Source organism: Muntiacus reevesi, chromosome 1 (genome assembly GCF_963930625.1).
Source record: "Muntiacus reevesi chromosome 1, mMunRee1.1, whole genome shotgun sequence".
Lineage (NCBI taxonomy): Eukaryota > Metazoa > Chordata > Mammalia > Artiodactyla > Cervidae > Muntiacus > Muntiacus reevesi.
The window spans coordinates 87,443,106-87,465,415 of record NC_089249.1 but is presented as its reverse complement, the minus strand read 5'-3'; the positions used below and the strand labels follow the sequence as shown (position 1 = coordinate 87,465,415).

General features: G+C 40.7%; 1 protein-coding gene across 1 annotated transcript in view; it reads right to left on the bottom strand.

Annotated features, from left to right (window-relative positions):
* The window catches only part of SPAG17 (sperm associated antigen 17), a 241,938-nt gene that overhangs the window by 150,685 nt on the left and 68,943 nt on the right, over positions 1-22,310 (bottom strand). Inside the window, exons 5-10 of the mRNA XM_065927103.1 lie at positions 16,071-16,257; positions 14,374-14,568; positions 12,347-12,528; positions 7,278-7,439; positions 4,289-4,391; positions 3,981-4,093 (exon numbers count right to left, since the gene is read on the bottom strand). Coding sequence (XP_065783175.1) covers positions 3,981-4,093; positions 4,289-4,391; positions 7,278-7,439; positions 12,347-12,528; positions 14,374-14,568; positions 16,071-16,257 — 942 coding nt within the window. The remainder of the gene's footprint in view (positions 1-3,980; positions 4,094-4,288; positions 4,392-7,277; positions 7,440-12,346; positions 12,529-14,373; positions 14,569-16,070; positions 16,258-22,310) is intronic.

Genomic DNA, 22,310 nt, shown 5'->3' with positions numbered 1-22,310 from the left:
AAGTTATAGACAGTGAGATCAGTTAAGGGTAATATTCCCCTTTTTATGGGGAAATTGAGGCCTAGAAATATTGATCATCTTGTTCAATTTTACGTGGTAAACAAAAAAGTTGAAATGTAATCAAGATAGGCCCCTAATTTATAATTGTTCTCTTCACTTTAAATACAGAAATCACCCTCTGATTTCACACCCCTCTGCAGGACTTCTCAACCTTGAAACTTAAGGCATTTGGACTAGATGCTTTTTGCCATGGGGGCTAACTTGTGCACTATATGGAATGTTTAGCAGCATCCCAGGCCTCAAGTCATTTGGTGCCGGTAGAATACCTTCAACTGTGGCAACCAAAAGTATTTCCAGACGTTGCCAAATGCCCCCTTTGAGGCAACTCCCCCTGTTGAGAACAATAGCAAAGCAGTCTTACACTCTTACTGTTTATCAACACTTTACTTTTCAAAGAGTCACTCCTGTCTCCACTTCCTCTCTTCCTACCATCTCTTGGACCCACTCCAATCGCAAAAGACCATACAGAACTGTTCCAAGTCTGAAATATTGAAAATTCTAATATTCCCTCTTATAATATCCCACCCGATTCCTCTTATATATTTTAATTCTTCATCCCTTTATTATTAAGCATGTGTTCAGCCAACATGTATCTTTTATTGGAGTCTAGGTGTCAGGCACTGAGCTCATTAGCTGTCTGTCACCTTTGGTACCTGGAAAACAGTAGATGGTTAATAAATGTTTGTTGCTCTAAGTTGAAAAAAATAAGGAAGACTAAGATAAATGATACTATGAGCTCTCTAGGGCTGTTGAACTTTTACAAATGTATTGACATAATAAAATACTGATCTCAAAGCATTACAGGGTAATTAAAGGCAAATAAACATAAGTGTATTTACCTAATTGGTTAGAAAACTAAAGCAGTAAACAAACAAAATATATAATGGAGGTAAAAGAGATGATAGAGTCTAAAAATATTTTAATATTCAGGGAGATAAAGGAATATGTTACATACATGAAGCAAGAACAATAGGCAGTTATAAGGGAAATTAAAGAATTTATAATTTTAAAGTCACTGTTGAAACAAAATTTCAATAGCAGACCAGACTCCATGGAAAAATGAATTAGTTGGCAATCTTAAGCTGAAATTCTCAAAGGGGTAAAGTTGCAAGAAAATTTCAAATACATGGAGGGAAAACCAGAAATTCCAACATCCATCTAATAATAAGTGTGTGTGTGTGTGTGTGTGTGTGTGTGTGTGTGTGTGTGTGTGTTCAGTTACGTCCAATTCTTTGCAACACTTTGGACTACAGACTGCCAGGCTCCTCTGTTCCTGGGACTTTTTGGGCAAGAATACTGGAGTGGGTTGCCATTTCCTCCTCCAGGAGATCTCCCTGACCCAAGGATCAAATCCGCATCTTCTGCATTGCAGGCAGAATCTTTGTTGCTGAGCCATCAGAGAAGCCCTAATAATAATTAGGATAAATAAATAGAAATGATATTTGAAGACATAATTGAACAAATACATATTGTGTCTACTATGGGTTAGGTGTGGTTATTGCATGCTGAACAGAGAGCAATAAACAAGACTAGATTAGGGACTTCACTGGCGATCCAGTGGTTACGAGTCTGCCTGCCAGTGCAGGGGACATGGGTTCAATCCCTGGTCTGAGAGGATTCGATATGCCTCAGGACAATTAAGCCCACACACCATAACTTAACTCCTGAGCCTGTAACTCCTGCACACTATAGACCTCATGCTCTGCAAACAAGAGAAGCCATTGCAATGAAAAGCCCATGCACTTCTACTAGAGAGTAGCCCCCACTCGCTGCAACTAGAGAACACCCACAGGTAGCAAGGAAGACAGCACAGCTGAAAACAAATAAAATAAAAGACTAATTTAGGTCCCTGCTTGCATGGAGCTTACATTCTAGTGAGAAGAAGAAAGACATAAAGTAAATAAACCTATTTTTGAAAGAGCAGTTGTTGTAAGAAAGTAAAATAAGGTGAAGTGGTAGAGAGCACTTTTTGTTGTTGTGGGCTTTCTTTAGACCAAGTGGTCAGAGAAAGCCTACCTCAGGAGCACTGTGTTCTCTGGGGATTGAATGACAGGGAGTATCCAACAGGCAGACATGTGGGAGCAAAATTTTCCAGGAAGAGAAGTTAGAGTGAAAACACTAAGGTGGAATTATTGTATGTAAGGAAAAACTAGAAAGCCTATGTAGATGACCAATAGTATAAGTGTGAGTGTGGTGGGGGGCAGGAGATGACAGAAGCAGCCCAGAACCATATTTTTAGGGTCTTTATGGATCAGCATAAGGAATTTTGATTTTACTCAGAATGTTGTCAGAAATCAGACTTTAATCTTTTCAATCATAAAGACAATGATAAAACAAATCCATATCTACACACAGCCTTGTGTTATCAGTTATAAAAAGAAAGCTCTAATAGATGCCAGAATGAAAAAATAGATTACCTATAAAGGAAAATATTCATTGGAAGGACTGATGCTGAATCTGAAGTTCCAATACTTTGGCCACCTGATGTGAAGAACTGACTCATTGGAAATGACTCTGATGCAGGGAAAGATCAAAGGCAGGAGGAGAAGGGGACAACAGAGGATGAGATGGCTGGAGGGCATCACTGATTCAATGGACATGAGTTTGAGCAAACTCAGGAAGATAGTGATGGACAGAGAAGCCTGGTATGGTGCAGTTCATGAGGTTGCAAAGAGTCAGACATGACTTAGCAACTGAACAACAACAACAATAAAGAAAAAAGTATCTTATTGATGTCAGACTTCTTATCAGTAACATGAGAAGGAAGAGCACAACAGAGCAATGCTATCAAAATACTTTTCCACATAGACTGATAAGATTCAAAAGCAGTTTCTGTCACTTACTACTTGGACAAGTTATTTAACCTTTTTTATGCCTCAATTTCCTTATCTGCAAAATGGGAATAAAAATGGTTCCTACTCCCTAGGGTTGTTTCAATAATTAAATGAGCTAATAACAAACTTTTCTCAAATGCATATACAGCACTCATAAGAACTGACCATGTGTACCAGGTCACACAGGAAGTCTGGGAAATTAAAAAAAAAAAAAATTTTACACCCAGATCATGTTTACTGACCATAATGAAATAAAATTAGAAATGGACAATAAACAGTGGAAATTAAAAGACTTAGAACTGAGTACTTTGAATGCATTATGATGTGTCCAAGAAATACTCAAAATGCATAGGCTTAAGTAAAGTGAAATAGAAAGTAAACCAAGTGAACTTTCAATTAAAATGAATTGCTAAATAAACCAAAGAAAGTAGGAAGGAAATAATAAAGATAAATGAAGAAATTAGTAAAGTAAAAAGGAGTGGATCAATGAAAAAAATGCTGTTCTTTGAAAAGACCAACAATCAAAAAACCATCGACATCCATGATCAAGAAAACAGGACACTAAAAAATAACATTGGTCATAGGGAAGGAACATAACTGATACAGAGAGAATTTTTAAATGTATATTAGTGAATAAAGAGCTTCTAGGATATTGAAAACACAAATAAAATGGACATTTATTTTAAAAGATGAATGACTAAAATTGGCCTCAGAAACAGAAAAATCTGATTAAATCTACAAGAGTAAAAGAAACTTTAAATGCAGTTGAAGATCATTAACCACCCTGTCCACCTGCCCAACTCCTCTCTCTTCCATTAAAATGACACCTGATAGTATTTAAACATATGCCTACCACAACTTCAGGGTATGTTATATAAATGGTTCCAGAGCATAGCAAAAGAAAGAGGACTGAAGCTCATAAGAATATTTTAGCTTTATCTAAAATGTCCTAATCTTTGTAAAGGAGAATGTATTCAGGCATTACAAGCCTATTTTTAAAATAGTTTTTTAAAAAAGAAAGGGAGGTGAAGTACCTGACTACACGTCGCCCACTGGGGAAGAAAGTTCCAGGATGTATCCACTTACCTGTTCCAGCATACAGTGCAGTATCAAGGGCACAGAAATGAATTCTTCTGGAATGGGATTCAGCAAATCGTTGTAGTATCTCATGTCTACTTCATTTGTGATGATGGAAGCCACTGTAAAAGATACAAAATATTGTGGCTCAGTTAAAACCGTGCTCTCCATTTCTTCCAACCACAGATTCAAACTCTGATCACGCCCTGATAAATGCGGGAGCTGGGGGTGGAGGGAGGTGTGAAAGCAACAAGGAGGACAATCATTCCCTAAAGCACCAGCTCCTGACGCTGATTCTCCGACTGCTCCATACATGCCTGGTGGTGGTGGTAGCAGTGTTGGTGGAGGAGGAGCTAGGATTTGTGGCTCTTCATATTGTGTTTTCTTCTTTCCAGGGATTGTGACAACAGGTTGTGGAGGCTAAAAGAACAATTAAAAAGGAACAATTGAAACATCCAGTTGAGAGATGCTTTCATCCAATGCTGGTATGATGGGATTTCGACGGGATTCTGAGGTTGCATGATTCTGTTCACATCGCAAAATCATTTGCTAACATGAGGGTCAAATAAGCAAATTTGGTCCACAGAAGGAAAGAAGTTAATGGGTATGGAGATTTCTCAGTTTTTTCCTAATAGAACCACTAAGCAACGGAATTCCAGTTGAGCTATTTCAAATCCTGAACAATGATGCTGTGAAAGTGCTACACTCAACACGCCAGCAAATTTGTGAAAACTCAGCAGTGGACACAGGACTGGAAAAGGTCAGTTTTCATTCCAATCAAAAAGAAAAGCAATTCCAAAGAATGCTCAAACTACCGCACAATTGCACTCATCTCACACGCTAGTAAAGTAATGCTCAAAATTCTCCAAGCCAGGCTTCAACAATCCATGAACCATGAAATTCCAGATGTCCAAGCTGGTTTTAGAAAAGGCAGAGGAACCAGAGATCAAATTGCCAACATTCGCTGGATCATTCAAAAAGCAAGAGAGTTCCAGAAAAAACATCTATTTCTGGTTTATTGACTACGCCAAAGCCTTTGTCTGCTGGATCATTAAAAAAGCAAGAGATTCCAGAAAAACATCTATTTCTGCTTTATTGACTACGCCAAAGCCTTTGACTGTGTGGATCACAATAAACTGTGGAAAATTCTTCAAGAGATGGGAATACCAGATCACCTGACCTGCCTCCTGAGAAATCTGTATGCAGGTCAGAACTGGACATAGAACAGACTGGTTCCAAATAGGAAAAGGAGTACATCAAGGCTATTGTCACCCTGCTTATTTAACTTATATGCAGAGTACATCATGAGAAAGGCTGGGCTGGATGAAGCACAAGCTGGAATCAAGATTGCCAGAAGAAATATCAATAACCTCAGATATGCAGATGACACCACCCTTATGGCAGAAAGTGAAGAACTAAAGAGCCTCTTGATTAAAGAGGCTTCAAGCTCAACATTCAGAAAACTAAGATCATGGTATCCAGTCACATCACTTCATGGCAAATAGATGGGGAAACGGTGGCAGACTTTTATTTTTTTTGGTTCCAAAATCACTGCAGATGGTGACAGCAGCCATGAAACTAAAAGACACTTACTCCTTGGAAGGAAAGTTATGACCAACCTAGATAGTATATTAAAAAGCAGAGACATTACATTGCCAACAAAGGTCCATCTAGTCAAGGCCATGGTTTTTCCAGTAGTCGTGTATGGATGTGAGAGTTGGACTATAAAGAAAGCTGAGCGCAGAAGAATTGATGCTTTTGAACTGTGGTGTTGGAGAAGACTCTTGAGAGTGCCTTGGACTGCAAGGAGATCCAATTAGTCCACCCTAAAGGAAATCAGTCCTGAATATTAATTGGAAGGACTGATGCTAAAGCTGAAATTCCAATACTTTGGCCATATGATGTGGAGAACTGACTCATTTGAAAAGACTCTGATGCGGGGAAAGATTGAAAGTGGAAGGAGAAGGGGACAACAGGGGACGAGATGGTTGGATGGCATCATCACCTCAATGGACGTGAGTTTGAGTAAACTCCGGGAGTTGGTGATGGACAGGGAGGCCTGGCGTGATGCAGTCCATGGAGTCGCAGAGAGTTGGACACAACAAAGCAACTGAACTGAAGTCATTACCAGGAAAGGGATGGGAAGATGGGGTACCAAGAGTCAAGATTTTCTTCCCTAGGGTGACTCAGAATCATGCCATTCTCCCTCTGAGAATCCTTGAATGGTTTCCATTGCTTTCAGGATAAAACCCAAACTCGAGCTCAGCACTGAAGAACATCTAGGCTCCCACCTTTCCAGTTTTGTTTATGTTCTCCACTCTGTACATATGGCCTGGAAGCACTGCCCACCCTGTGGTGTGGTTCTGGCCATAATACTTCTTTGTTTTGATCTCCTTTTCTTTGTAATGTCTTTGCCCCTTTCTTGAGAGTACCACCCTGTCCCTCTCCCCAACCAGGGTTTACCCAGGCAATTCATTCTCAGCCTTCAGCCCATCACTTACTCTGCCTGGGAAGGCCTTCTTGATTTCCATCTGTCTAACCTCCTCTGCCCAAGAGCAGGTTAGGTGCCATATTTATAGCTTCTCCTGAAACCTCAGCTGACTATCCTCCCAGCACTCATCATGCTAAATTGCAACCACCTTTGACTTGACTGCCGTTCCCTTTAAAGTTTAACCTCAGTGAGGAGGACAGGGGGTGGATATTGTTCATTATTGTATTGCCAGCCCCTGGTACAGTGCCAGCACAGAGTAGGTGTTAAATAACAATGGTTGGGCTTTCCAGGTGGTGCTAGTGGTAAAGAACCTGCCTGCCAAGGCAGGAGACATAAGAGATGCGGGTTCGACCCCTAGATGGGGAAGATCCCTTGGAGGAGGGCATGGCAACCCACTCCAGTAATCTTGCCTGGAGAATCCCATGGGCAGAGAAGCCTGGCAGGCTAGAGTCCATAGGGTCTCAGAATCGGACACTACTGAAGGGAGTTAGCATGCACATAAACACGGTGATTAAGTTATCAATAGCCCTCCCGGTTCCAGATGTTGTTTATTGCACCATGGCTGAAAAGCAGGTTCTATCATTCCCTCTGTGTGTGGTAGGTAGTTGGGGAGCTTCATAAAGTCCCCACCATATGGATACCTTTAATATTGTGCCTGGGGTCCTTGATCCCATCCTTACCCGTTAAACACCAGCAGGCAGAGTCCCCTTGCTACCAATATTTGTGATCTTTTTCTTCGTATGTTTTATAAATGTGAAAATTAAGTTGTTCAATGAATCGTTCGGCCCATTAAAGACACTCCAGAATGTGCCTACCTCAGGAATCAACGTCACTTCAAAGATAGGCTTCTCACTAACCACCTGTGGGATGTTAATAAGCTGCATGCTTTCCAAATAGTGCTGGTGCTGCCTTTTCCAATCCAGGGTGTCGTACATCAAACAGGCAACATTTTCAAAAATTTCGGTGCCCAATTCCAGCTACGGGTGAGAATTAACGACAATTAGTTCTTAACTTTATATTGTTGGAATCAGATGTATGGTTTGTATCTCCCATAAAGCCAAACCTATGATTTTCACAGGGAAGCCCTTCCCCAGCTGGCCCCCAAACCATTGGACCCTTCTGGCCCTTCACCACAATGCAGACTGTTCCCTTTGGAGGGCCTCTGGCTGCCTAGTATTGTAAGAGTCTGATTAATGCTTCAACAAGGTGGAAAATGCCATATTTACTCATTTCAGCAGAGAGGCCTATTTTCTAGGCATCTCCATTCCTGAAGCAACTCATGAGATAGGTAATTTCCACATCCTCAGCCCAAGGCAAGCTGGGGCTGAGCTCGTGCTCGGCCACACAAGAATTGCAACTGAAATCTCCCATGCTCTCCACACAAGCAGACTGCAGTGTGTGCGCCACCAGGATTTCTTCCTCTCCTCACTGTGCTACCTGTAGGGAGAAAACCCTAAGAGATCCTGATAGACCAGTACTCCATGATACCTGCAAGTTTTATGATCTGGCAAGCAGGTCATAGATCAGATATCTCTATTACCTTGGCTTTCATTTCCAGGAGGGGAAAAGCACAGTTATCATTAAGTCGGTTTGAAAGCAAAGGAGGATTAGATAGACTCCTCCTGTGTTCGAGCTGAAGTGCTAAGGTAGAGTGAGAAAGCTCCTAGTGGGGCCAGTGACTCAGCCTGGCAGGAGTCCAGAGACAAGCCAGCTTTGCACATCCTTACAACACACCTTAGTCTGGGCTTCATGGGTCCCCTCCAGGGCTGAGAATTCCTCAGTAAAACTTCAACCTGATATTCTCTGCCCACATTCTGGCACAGAAACATATTTTTGCATGCCTGTATTTATAAAAAATAGAGTAAAAGCTTCTGGTCAATTATCCCTTAGCTTAACTAGCTAATTTCTTTTTAAATCAAACAGCAAATCACATGCTAAAAGCCAGAAAATTATTTCAGCAACCCAGGGCTTAACTTGAGATGTTGCAGATGTCGTTCATAGGCAGTTAGCACTTCTTGATGGGCATTTATTTGATGTAAAGCTTTCGTTACCTGGGTTCAGCAGAAATACAGCCTGCTTGTTTGCAGCCAAAGGTACTAATGCTTTCCTTCTTCCAGAGAGAAAGATGACTACTTGGCTGGCTCCTGGCTTGGATGTGAGGCCATTATCAACTTACAGATAGAGCTGAGAGTGGAATACCATCTATCTACAGTATGTATGTAGGCTACTTGTATTAGAAATAGGTTTATTACTTCTATATTTTTCAAGTGATCCTAAGTTTACAATTAATTTTGATTTTCAGTATTAAACCCAAAGGTCTTTTCTTCTGAAACCCAACTTTGTTACTGAACTGCTTTTAAGGCTTTCTTTGTCCATCATTATTTGTGCTGGGTTGCTCACTCACAAACTGGACCTTGCAAAGGTATGCCTTGGCTCTAAAAGTCTGCTGCAGCTGGACCCAGATCATGGCTCTGGCATGAAGCTGACGTTCAATAAATACTTGCAAAGTGGCTGATAGAAGATCGGTATGTCCACTCGGGCAGCACAGTTGATTGATCTCATTTCCTCATTTACCTCATGGCCCAACTCTAGACATTAATCTTCTAGTTCTGAAGTCAGGAGTATATATGCATAAGGAGCAGTGTGTTAATCTCTTAGTCATGTCCAACTCTTTGCTACCCCACAGACTGTAGCCTGCCAAACTCCTCTGTCCATGGAATTCTCCAGGCCAGAATACTGGAATCTGTAGCCATTCCTTTTCTTCAGGGGATCTTCCTGAACCAGGGATTGAACCTGGGTCTCCTGCATTGCAGGCAGATTTTTTACCGTCTGGGCCACCAGGAAAGTCCCAACAGTATTTCAAACTGATACTACTTTTTCAACATGAAAGTTCTGAACTTTAATCGCCATTTAAACTCTTCCACTCTATATTTTTAAAAAGGAAAATATAGCCACATTCACTTTCTTTAAAAATGGAGTGATTAGGGACCTTCCTGGCAGTCCAATGGTTAAGATTCTGCATTTCCACTGCAGCAGATACCAGTTCAATCTTGAGTTTGGGAATGAAGATTCCATGTGCCACATGGTGTGGCCAAAAAAATAATAAAAAACTGTTTTTAAAATGGAGTGATTAAAATCTAATGAACAGAAAGCTTTTAATACTGGCATAGGAAACAGGATGCTGTGAATGGTGCTGAGTCTTTTGGAGTTGCAACTTTGTGTCTTGATGTTCACATCTATGTACTGAGGATGCAATGGAATGTCTTCTACCCTGAGCTCAATGCACATCAGCTCCTCTCAGCCTTTGCCTGGGGAGGACATAAGACACACAGAAGGGAGCCCTAGTTAGAGCAGGAGCAAAATGTTCTTGGTTTGAGGTTGCCTTAGAAGACTCTTTGTATTGCCTCCCCTTAATTATGATTCATCTTCCCCGATGGTTCAGCAGGTAAAGAATCTGCCTGCAAAGCATGAGACACAGGATATGTAAGTTCAGTTCCTGGGTCAGGAAAAATCTCCAGGAGAAGGAAATGGCAACCCACTCCAGTATTCTTGCCTGGGAAATCCCATGGACAGAGGATTCAAGACCTATATGGTTGGGATCTCCTGTGCTCTATTAAATCAAAATTGCATATAAGTTCTTTCGAAGGTATGTGGCCAAAGCTTGGCCCAAATGAGAGGAGGAAATGTTTCCACAAAACTTAAATTTGTGGATGTGAGTTTTTAAGTTAGGATAAATTTTTAAATTCTTGGAAGAAGAGCTGGTTTATCATCAAGATAGAGTAGACAGCTGCCTTTGAGATGGTGTTTCAGGATCCCAGGGCTATAGCCTCTTTCCCATTTGCTGGGCATAATCTAGAACTCCAAGAAAACAGGATGGAGTAGTCACAGTATGACAGTGCCTGGAATGCCAGTGTCTCTGGGATAGAGAAACATGGCACGACTTAACATGGAGTAGTAAAGGACAGGTGGACTCTTTTCTGAGCTCCGGTTTAGGAGGTAGGGGAGTGAAAGACAAAGCAGGACAGAGGAAGACATCTAGATGAAGGGATGGGGTGATGCAAAGCAGAGGGATTTCACAATAACCAGCTTTGCCTTCAGACACAGATTTTCTATGTTCAGCCTTGTTTCCAGGTATCTTAGTGATGGTGAAAGTCACTTAGTCGTGTCTGACTCTTTGTGACCCCATGGACTGTCGTCTGCCACGCTCATCTATCCATGGAATTCTCCAGGCCAGAATACTGGAGTGTGTAGCCATTCCCTTCTCCAGGGGATCTTCCCATCAAGGCTAGTATTTATTCTTACTACTGCCAAGGTAGACTTCCCTGATGGTTCAGTGGTAAAGAACCTGCCTGCCAATGCAGGGGACATGGGAGATGCGGGTTTGATCCCTGGGTCAGGAAGGTCCCCTGAAGAAGGAAATGGCAACCCACTTTAGTATTTTTGCATTAGAAATCCTATGGACAGAAGAGCCCGGTAGACTACAGTCCATGGGGTTGCAAAGAGTTGGTCACAACTTAGTGACTACATAACAATAACAGTAGTTGCCAATAGTATGAGACTTAAGCGTTCTGTTTCTACATGGTAACATCTAATATCTTATGTTGACAATCTTTGTCACTCAACCTGATGTATCCACTTCTACTTATTCAAATCCTGTCTGTCCTTCAGGGTTCAAATCTAGGCTTCCCTCCTCGGTGTTTTCACGTAATTCACCCAGTGCACATCCATCTCAAGGTAACAGAAGCAGGGATTCTCATGGTGAGAACTGCCCATGTGGCAACCCATGGTCACGAGCAGCCTACCCTCTGGCTCAGAAACTCCAGGATCTGATGTCATTCTTTTCCTCTTAGACCGTCAGGTTTGCATTTTGTTTGTTTGGGAGCTACCCACAGTCACTGTCCACAGACAGTCATCCTCCCCTTCCATCCTGTTTCTCCCAGCTTCCTTCAGGACACACTTGATGGGGTCCTTCTCTGGGACTCTGCTTTCAGTTCAAGTCCTTTCAATACTGACATATGTTACCCTGTAAGGGATTCAACACTCCTGGTTCCCTGTTTGTTGGGACAGGTGATCAGCCAGAAGAGACCTCAGAGGTCTCTTTTTTTATAACAGGAATGTCTGGATACGGATATCTTCCCCAACATCTGTGATAAGTAGTTGCTCAACATTCTTTTTTAAAACACCCTCATATATACAGATTTTGTTACTTTTCAGAGCATCATAATTCTTCTTTTTCTGAATTAGTAGAAAACAAGAGTGTTTCATATAACAAAGCACGCAGATATGTGGCATCTTGAACACTGCTTCTCTGTTTCATGATTTTGGTCTTGCCTTTCTGCAAGTACCTCAATAGCAGGGGGCCAATAAATACACTCAGGAAATGCCTGCTAATTGTTGGCTTGGGGTCAAGTCATTCTTTAAGATAAACCTTGTCAGGCAAATAACTTAAAAATACAATTTTGGCAATAAAAGCAAGGACCTAGAAGAACAATGTTTTGAACTAATGTATAAAAAACAAAGACAATGTAATTCAACAGACTGTAAAATTTAATATTTTAATAATTTATATATATTAAGACTCTGCTGCCTAGAACTTTAAGGTATGAAGCAAACCTACATGTCACCAAATAAAATAATTACCATGCTTTATCTTCATCTACATCTTATTCTTTGGACATTAATTCATACACTAAAATTTAAAGTATCAGGTTATAGCCATTATCAGACATTCAATGTACCCACAGTCTTGAAGATAAACCAGCCTAGCACAAAACCTTCTCTATAGACAGTGATCAATAAATATCTGTGGAATGAATGGATGGGGCAAATGGAAGCACAGTGTCACATGTTCAAACTAGTCAGTCTCACTAATGCATGTACTAACCAACATCTCGCTGTCTGACCAGTCAGAAGGAAACTTGTCAGCCTTGACCGTGTATTCAAGCCGAGCGACATCAAAGAGGTTTGTTTCTGGTTTCTGGTTATTCAGGATAGGTTCCAAGTACCTCCAGAAGATTTCAAGTTCTTTTATGCCATTCTCTTTCTTCAGTTTTTCAGCTTCTATTTCTAATAAGAGCAACATGTTTATACTGCAAAATGAGAGTGCTGAATTTCATCCCACTTGCAGTGCTTGCGGTGAGTCATATACATTGCCCAATGTCTGTACAGTACCAGAAAATACAAGCAAAGGTAATTTTGAGAAGTGTTTGGACCTGGACTATATAATTAAACATCAGAGGATTTTACTTCTGAAATTATTATTAAATATGAGCTTTTCCAACCCCTTTATTTTATAGTTGAAGCCTAGAAAGATAATAATAAGGTCACACACTTTGGGAGCTAACTATGGCCAATATTTCCATTACTCCTATGCTGTATCTGTAGAGTAGCAATTTTCCTGCCAAACCACTTTTCGACCATTTTAGCATTTGTTTGATGCATAACTGCAGTTGATCCAGTTTTCCTTCCTGTGTGGCGAAAAACACACTGGATCCATGATTTCTGCTCCAGTTAACTTTAGGCCACATTGAAATAGCTACTAGCTTCTCTGGGCATTTGTACTCTGACTGTAAAATAACAACAGTTTTCCATAAAGTTACACTTGAAAATTTGTCTGACATGTTTTTTTTCCATCTACAACTAAATAGGTCCTACTACTAAGATCTCATTATTCTAAAGTCTCTCTTTCTGTGATTTTATTTTTATATATTAAAAATTTTTTAATAGAAAAACTATGGAACTTATGGGTTTCTCTGGTGGTTCAGATGGTAAAAAATCTACCTGTAATGCAGGAGACCTGGATTCGATCCCTGGGTAAAGAAGATCTCCCGGAGAAGGGAATGGCTACCCACTCCATTATTCTTGCCTGGAGAATTCCATCGGCAGAGGAGTCAGCATTTTCTCATTGGCTTCAACAATAATTATTTAATGTTACAACTAGCCTTTGAGACAGGAGTAGCTGGATTTGAATCCTGACTCTTTTATTTAATAGCTGCCCCTAGACTGAAAGTCATTTCCTGTAAAATGGAAATAATAAAACATACTTCCAAGGGTTGTCATGGAAACTACATGAATCAACACACTTAAAGCCCTCAGCATTAAGCCAAGTTCCAAGGCCTATGCCCAATAAATGGTAGCTATTATTATTATCAAGGTTAGCTATTTCTAACCTGGAATGGCAAATTTTAAAATGTCATGTTATGGAAATTGGGATGTGGCTGTGTAGGTTACAAAGTCCTGTGCAAAAAATATGACTAATAAATAACAAAAAATAGCATACGGCAAAAAGAGCATGAACTTCCAGGTCACAGAGGCTTATGCTGAATCCTAATTCTAGTACCCACACAGTAGAGTTTTGTTCCCTTCCCATAGAGGGAGTCGGGTTCAGTTCCCTTAGAGGAAGACCCTGAGGCTCAGGATAGCTGAACAGCAGTGTAGGTGGGGCTTCATCCGAAAGCTTCCTGGTCCAAGGCCTGGAATAAAAGCGCCCCTTCTGATTTGTCATAATAAGCCAGTAGGAAAGCCAAGCAAGAATCCAAAGTGATGACCCCCCCCCCCCGCCCCCAGGGTCATTTGGTGACTGTGGGTGCTGGCAGAAACGATTCTCCACAGTTGATCCACCCAGCGCATGCTTTAGGTAAAAGTTACATATCAAAATTCCTGAGAAATGGAGTTGGATAACCAACTCTATGTTCTCTGTGGCTGGCAGGGATAGAAACAAAGGGTATGATTTGAATTTGCAAAATTTACAACACCTGGCTCTTGCAAGCAGCATAAACAGCAAATCGGTCTCAAAAGGATTTAATAATGTATGTATCGTAGGACTATGTTTTGGACAGAAAGTTGTATTTGTTCTTTAAGGACAGTGGGTAATATTGAAGGATTCGGTAAGTTGCTTAGCAGACTGCATACCTTCTGGCTGAAGAAAACTTTCCTGCTGTTGGCTAACTGCTGCCAGGTGCGTCTGCAGAGGTTCATAATTCTCTGAAGATATTTTAATCACGCTGCTTATGGGAATGCCAAGCTCCGTCATGATCGCTAATAGCTGAGGATTGTTGAAACCCACGACTATAAAGTAATGCTGGGCACCGTCATCTGGCTCATCGTCTGTTCAAAAAATACCGTAGAGAAGAGCAGCCATCATTTTAAAAGGGAACAGGTTGCATGCAGCCAGTTCAATGGCTCCATACATTATGCATGCGTTTATCATCCCCAGGGCTTGCCAAGAGCAGTGGGGTTGGCTGGAATGCAGTCCTGTTGACTGGTTTTCATTATTGCCCTTCCAGTAAGAGGGCTGTGGCCATTTTACAAAATATTAAATCACTGTTGCAAATGAGACAAAGGTATAATAGAAAGACAAACATACAGAGGGCCTGTCGTCATGGAAAATGTGTTTGGGTTTTCATGGAAAAAAAAAAAGTCTAGGTTGTAATTTTTCTTGGTTCTAATCTCTTGAGCAACATCTGGCTTTACTCCTGAATTACGAGTAGCTGAAGCTTTGTGATATTTTATAAGTAGAGGTGTTTACAGGAGAGGGAAATATTGAATATGAACATACTCCCTACCAAAGCATTCTGTGTGTTTATGTCAATAGGTGTGGATGCAGAGTATGGGTTATGTAGCAACGATATTATTTGTTGCATTCAATTTTAAAATACATATTGTGCACATTCCTAAAATTTTTCTCCTTGACTTTATCCTGGCTACATTGTTCTATTAGTGTTAGAACATGAATTTATATTAGAATGTTAGATTCTGAGGGGTGAGAAAAATTGTCATACTTTGATATCAGTACTAGATGGTACATGGAAACATTACATCTCACGATGGTTCATTAAGATCAACTTAAAAATAGAGCAACAGACGCACAAACTTTCGATCTTCAAGTAGTGATTTTTCTTCAGTTACTAAAACAAATCAGTATTGATGCTGCCTATGAAATCCATAATATAATTGCTCCTAAGTAAGTAGGTTTAGAGCAGAGATGTATTATGGGAGTCAAATTGGTAAAGAATGTGAAGACCTGCCATCTCATTTAAATACAATGTGCATAACAACAGTAGCTCCATTTAGATTCATGGGAAGGGAGAAATAACTCATAGCTGTCTAAGGTGAATAGTTTTTATATAGACAATCTAAATGAAAGAAAATTCTGGTTGCTCTATCTAGGACAAACAGATAGTAGGAGAAGTTGAGATCAGGAAGCTACATGCTCTATTTGAGTCACAAATTAACTGGTCTGATTTTATTGGTATTGTATTTCATTTGTGACAACAATTACTTTTTGCTTTGCCTTACAAGTGTCTCTGATTTTCTCAAAATGTTCCCAAATAGACACTAAGCTGCTTGGTAGCACAATCAGCTTGTGACTTCATCTTTTATTTGCACTGTGAAGATATGCCTATAGCACGACACATGCTAAAGAAATACTGGCTGAAACCATAAATGAATTGCAAGTAGAAATATTTTTCTACCAAGGTGTCATGGGGAGCATGGGATTTATGGTTTTATAAAAGGGGAAAGCCTGGGGAAGATTAAGCATAGTGATTGGAATGGTTTCTCAAGTTCATAGGTCATAAGGCAAGAAGTGAAAGGAGCATCTCACTGACCAATGTATTGCTTGGTGTCATCCTCTTCTCCCCTCCTCACTAACTGGGTGGTCTTCTTCACGGCAATGTTTGCCTCTGGCTGGTCCTTGCCCTTTCCTTTGGCGACCTTGGCAGGTGGGGACTTCTTCTCCTTGGGAGATTTTGCTTTCACTTTATCCTTTTCTATCTTAAATCTGTCTTCTATGACCTGGAAAGACAGAACACTTTTCATTAAACCATACAGTGAGCAGGCAATGGATTTTCTACTGGCAGGTCAATTAATGCTTTATTTCATGCAATCACTCCTTTACTCATATATTCGTTCTTCAAGCCAGGAGAGTGATTTCAGATTGAGTCTAAGCTGTGAGAAGGTACATCAATTCACCAAGAAGGGTGAATGCTAAGAGATTGTCATACACACATCCCTCTTGAAGGGAATTCGTCTTAAAGGAGCTACGCTTGGCCTAGTGAACAACCAAACTGAGGTTGTTGCTGGTGGATCCTGAATATATTGTGATGGCAGGGACTTAGGTTTATCATGTTAACTAACCTGGGGGTCTCTATTTTTGTCTTACAGACATGTGGGGTTGCTAACAAAACAAAAATTTTAAATAAAAAGGGAAACAGAAAGTGCTTTTTTTTCCCCTAGAATCTCCATGATAGTTTTTCCAGGTTTAAGTAGTGTGTCAACCAGTTTTAAGTGTTAAAGGATTCTATTGAGAACCGAGCACTAACAAACTATTTTTGGTATAATGCCACTTAAAAAATGTGTAGATGGGATCAATGGTTGCTATCTGATATGTTCAAAGAGATCAATATAACACTTCAGTTGGCAATGCCAATTCTTTATACACTGCTCTGGGGCATGCTGAGATTGTCATATACCAACTAAAGACCTAATTTTTTTTTTTTTAAACCATTTTTTCTTTCCAAACAATTACCAAAACCTCCATACATTATTTCATAATGTAATTATAATTTTCATTCATGTGTTATAAATACAAATAGACTGAGTTCATTGAAATGATGTGGTAGTACTGGATAATATAGAAGACCCAGAATATGCTTATGTTATTTACTTTTCCCATGTTCAATAAAACAGGGCACAAACATAACTAAACAAAATACTGTAGCAACATTGGGGGCTCTGTGTTTTCCTGAGTTCTTAAAAGCAAATTTGAAGAACTCTGTTCTAAGACAGTAGAGGTAAGGAGAGTAGAAGATATACTGCTTTGGCATCCAGCTAAAAAAACTTGGCACAGGAAGGGAAAGGGGTGTCTGCGTCCTCCACATGGTTTCTGGATGTTGATGGCTCCAGAGAACCTGGTTTAGCTCTAGCTCCCGGAGGACATGTCAGAAATGCCCATGGACTCTCCACACATGCCTATCACCTGTGGTGCTCAGTTCAGTTCAGTTCAGTCACTCAGTTGTGTCTGACTCTTTGTGACCCCATGGACTGCAGCATGCCAGGCCTCCCTGTCCATCACCAACTCCCAGAGTTTATTCAAACTCATGTCCATTGAGTCAGTGATGCCATCCAACTTTCTCATCTTCTGTTGTCCCCCTTTCCTCCTGCATTTAATCATTCCCAGCATCAGGGTCTTTTCAAATGAGTCAGCTCTTCGCATCAGGTGGCCAAAGTATTGGAGTTTCAGCTTCAGCATCAGTCCTTGATGAACACCCAGGACTGATTTCCTTTAGGATGGACTGGTTGGATCTCCTTGCAGTCCAAGGGACTCTCAAGAGTCTTCTCCAATACCACAGTTCAAAAGCATCAATTCTTCTGTGCTCAGATTTCTTTATAGTCCAACTCTCACATTCATACATGACTACTGGAAAAACCATAGCTTTGACTAGTCAGGCCTTTGTTGGCAAAGAAATGTCTTTGCTTTTTAATATGCTGCCTAGGTTGGTCATAACTTTTCTTCCAAGGAGCAAGCATCTTTTAATTTCATGGCTGTAGTCACCACCTGCAGTGATTTTGGAGCCTAAGAAAATAAAGTCTGACACTGCTTCCACTGTTTCCCCATCTATTTCCCATGAAGTGATGGAACCAAATGCCATGATCTTAGTTTTCTGAATGTTGAGCTTTAAGCCAACTTTTTCACTTTCCTCTTTCACTTTCATCAAGAGACTTTTTAGTTCCTCTTCACTTTCTGCCATAAGGGTGGTATCATCTGTATATCTGAGGTTATTGATATATCTCCCAGCAATCTTGACACCAGCTTGTACTTCATCCAGCCCAGCGTTTCTCATGATGTACTCTGCATATAAGTTAAATAAGCAGGGTGACAATACACAGCATTGACGTACTCTTTTCCCTATTTGGAACCAGTGGTGCTAGTGGTGGGAAACGCAACCTACCCACTACCTGCTCCTCAGCACAGGGAAACATCAGCGGAGGCTGTGGGTGTCACTAAGAGCCTTGGGAAAGGCAGCAAGGCAAGCACAAGGGAAAGTACAGAGGTACGAAAAGCCTCTGCGTTTCCCTCTGCACCAGATACAAGGTGCTCCATAAAATATGGCTGGGCTTTGTTCCCTTGAGTTTCCACTCTACTGGGGAAGAAAGAGGGGAAAAAAACACATGACCAGAGAGATGTTCATGAATTTTATGAAGGATAAAACCTGATGTAGTAATAGACAGTTCACCACTCTCTAGTAAGCTGGTGCTGGAAGGCCTTTGAGGAAATTGCAATTGAGTGAGGACCTGAAGGATGAGGAGTCATCCATGTGAGAAGTGGGGAAAAGATGAATTGTATATGCAAAGGCCCTGAGTCATAAAGGAGATGAATGTGCTCAAAGGCTTGAAAGGAAGTAAGTATAGCAGGAGGAGAGTGGGCAAGGGAGAGAGTGGCCAGAATAAACAAGGGGAAGCAAGGCATGGCTCAGGTCATCCAGGGTTTTGGTGTAGGGGATTCACATATTTACATCTTATTAAAAATGCAATGGACAGACCATAAACGGTTTTAAATGGAGGCTTACTGTGAAGTTGCCACATAGGAAAGCAGGAGACCAGTAAGTAAATTCTAGAAATAGTCCAGATAACACTTAATGGTAACTCAGATTAAGGTGTTGGCAGAGTAGAGCAAAGAGAATGATTTAAGATCTGTTGCGAAAGTTGAAACTACATGGTGAAACATTAGAGATGAGGAATGAAAGAGGAGGCAACAACAAAGATAACGCCTTGGATTTATTACTGCAGATGGTGACTGCAGCCATGAAATTAAAAGACGCTTACTCCTTGGAAGGAAAGTTATGACCAACCTAGATAGCATATTAAAAAGCAGAGACATTACTTTGCCAACATAGGTCCGTCTGGTCAAGGCTATGGTTTTTCCTGTGGTCATGTATGGATGTGAGAGTTGGACTGTGAAGAAAGCTGAGCACTGAAGATTTGATGCTTTTGAACTGTGGTGTTGGAGAAGACTCTTGAGAGTCCCTTGGACTGCAAGGAGATCCAACCAGTCCATTCTAAAGGAAATCAATCCTGGGTGTTCATTGGAAGGACTGATGCTGAAGCTGAAACTCCAATACTTTGGCCACCTCATGCAAAGAGTTGACTCATTGGAAAAGACCCTGATGCTGGGAGGGATTGGGGGCAGGAGGAGAAGGTGATGACAGAGGGTGAGATGACTGGATGGCATCACTGACTCGATGGACATGTGTTTGAGTAAACTCTGGGATTTGGTGATGGACAGGGAGGCCTGGTGTGCTGTGATTCATGGGGTTGCAGAGAGTTGGACACGACTGAGCGACTGAACTGAACTGAACTGAACAGGGTGTTTGATGGTGCCACTCACAGAGACAGAAGTGTTGGGATGGGAAATTGCTTTTAGTTAAGGTGGGCAGACTATTCAGAAGGATCTTGTTAAATCTGAGATGACAAGGAAACAGTTAAATGCCACTGTTCTCTTCCCAGAAGAAAAAAGATTTGACTGGAGTTACAAGTTCAGGTGTGGGTAACATAGAGATAGTAGTTAACGGCATGGGAAGAGATGACTCTCGGGAAAAGAGTTCTCAAGAAATATGAGTAGTGAAGCTGGGGCCCTGCTGGAAACTCCAATACTTATCAGCTGGGTATAGGAGGAGATATTGGCCAAAGATAGAAATGACTTAAAAAGTAGGAAAAAGTACAGAATGTGCAGCTAGAGAACCAAGGAACCGAAAAGTATGGGTGGTTACACATGACATCATGGGAGCAGCCGTGGCGGAGTGTGGAGGCAATGAATAGGGAGGCAGGTGACCCTATACAATAGTAGGGTGACCCCTTGTGTGGACAACTATCTCAAGAACTTTCCTATTGTGAGCACTATTCACAATAGCCAAGACATGGAAACAATCTAAACGTCCATCAACATATGAATGGATAAAGAAGATATAAGATATATGTATATATACACACATACATACATACACACGATGGAATACTACTCAGCCATAGAAGAGAACAAAGCTGTGCCACTGTAGCAACATGGAAGTACCTAGGGATCATCATACTACGTGAAGAAAATCAAACAGACAAGCCAAATAATGTATGATATTACTTATATGTGGAATCTAAAATATGACACAAATGAACCTATCTGTGAAGCAGAAACAGACTCACAGACATAGAGGATAGACTTGTGGTTGCCAAGGGAGAGGGGATTAGGGTAGGGATTGAGTAGGAAGTTGGGGTTAGCAGATGTAAACTATTATATATAGAATGCATAAATAACAAGGTCCTACTGTATAGCACAGGGAACTATATTCAATATCCTATGATAAATCATCATGGAAAAGAATATTTTTAAATACATATATATGTAAAACTGAATCAATTTGCTGTATAATAGACATTAACACAGCATTGTAAATCAACTATACTCCAAGAAAAAAGTAAAACATAAAACTAATCTAAATGTATTTAAAAAAAAAGAAAAAGAAGAGAAAACCCTTAAAAAAGAAGTTAGCTTGTGAAGGGAAACTGGAGCTCTGAGATTGCTCAGTGGATGAGAGGGCAGAAGAGGAGTATAATATAAAGCTATGTGTGTCTATATTAATATGTACGTATATAAAATCAGGAGATGTTGTGTTTGCCAGCTGATGGAATGCTCCAGCAGAGAGGGAGACATTGAAGTCATCGGGGTGACTCCTAGAGGAAGCAAGATGGGATAAGATCAAGAGAACGTGTCAATAACTGGACTTTGATAGGAAGAAAGGCAATTTCTTGGTTTAATAAAAGGAGCAAAGATGGGATGGGTGGCTGGGTGTGGGTGCAAGGAAGAGAGAGGTCTTGATGTGCTGAGGGAATGTTTCAATGTTTTCAAGTGAAGGATGAGGCAAAGTTATCAACTCAGGATGGGCAAGTATGAGGTAGGAGGTTTCACTAGAGAAAATAATGTGAGTCATCTCAGAAAGTGGGGAAGAAAGCTCACTCTCTGCCAGTGTGAAGAGTTTATTGGAAGTTTTGAGACTGTTCATTTAAAATGAAACCAGAGCCCAGATCAGTACCACTGAGTCCAATTAACTCAGAGGCGTTGGTAAAACTTGTGCAAGCAGGTGCTCTCCTAACCACGCCTCGGATCATGGTGAGTTCACTAGAGTGAAAAACTCCTGTGCAGCTCGGAGGTGGACAGCTAGCCTCATCACAGAAAAGTCCCAAGCTGGCCAACAAAATCCTCCAGAAACTTCTACAACCATCATTTTAAATAAACTCGCAGGGTGATCTTCAGAAAAGAAGAAACTGTTTTGGGTTAAATTATTCTAAAGTTCATCTTCATTTATTTCATTCACCTTTATACATGCATTAATATTCCATCATTCCAAAATCACTTTCTGAGTGTGGTGGCCATTTGTGTCTCAACAAGACAGTTGCTGTTGTTTAGTCACTAGGTTGTGTCCAACTCTTCTGCAACAAAATGGACTGTAGCCTGCCAGGTTCCTCTGTCCATGGGATTTCCAAGGCAAGAATATGGAGTGGGTAGCCATTTCCTTCTCCAAGGCATCTTCCCGACCCAGGGATTGAACCCAAGTCTCCTGCATTATAGGTGAATTCTTACCATCTGAGACACCAGGGAATGTGTTCCCTTAGCAAGGCCAAACTTGATACCCTGGAGAAAAGCATCTTTTAAGCTAATTTCCATTAACACTGAAATGACCAACATTGATCTCCTTCCTTTCACAAAAAAAATTCTTCTAGATCCTAATTTACTTCTTTAAGGAACATTTGTAAATTATAAAAATAATCATAATTGAAAAATTAGAAAAAAATTGAGGATT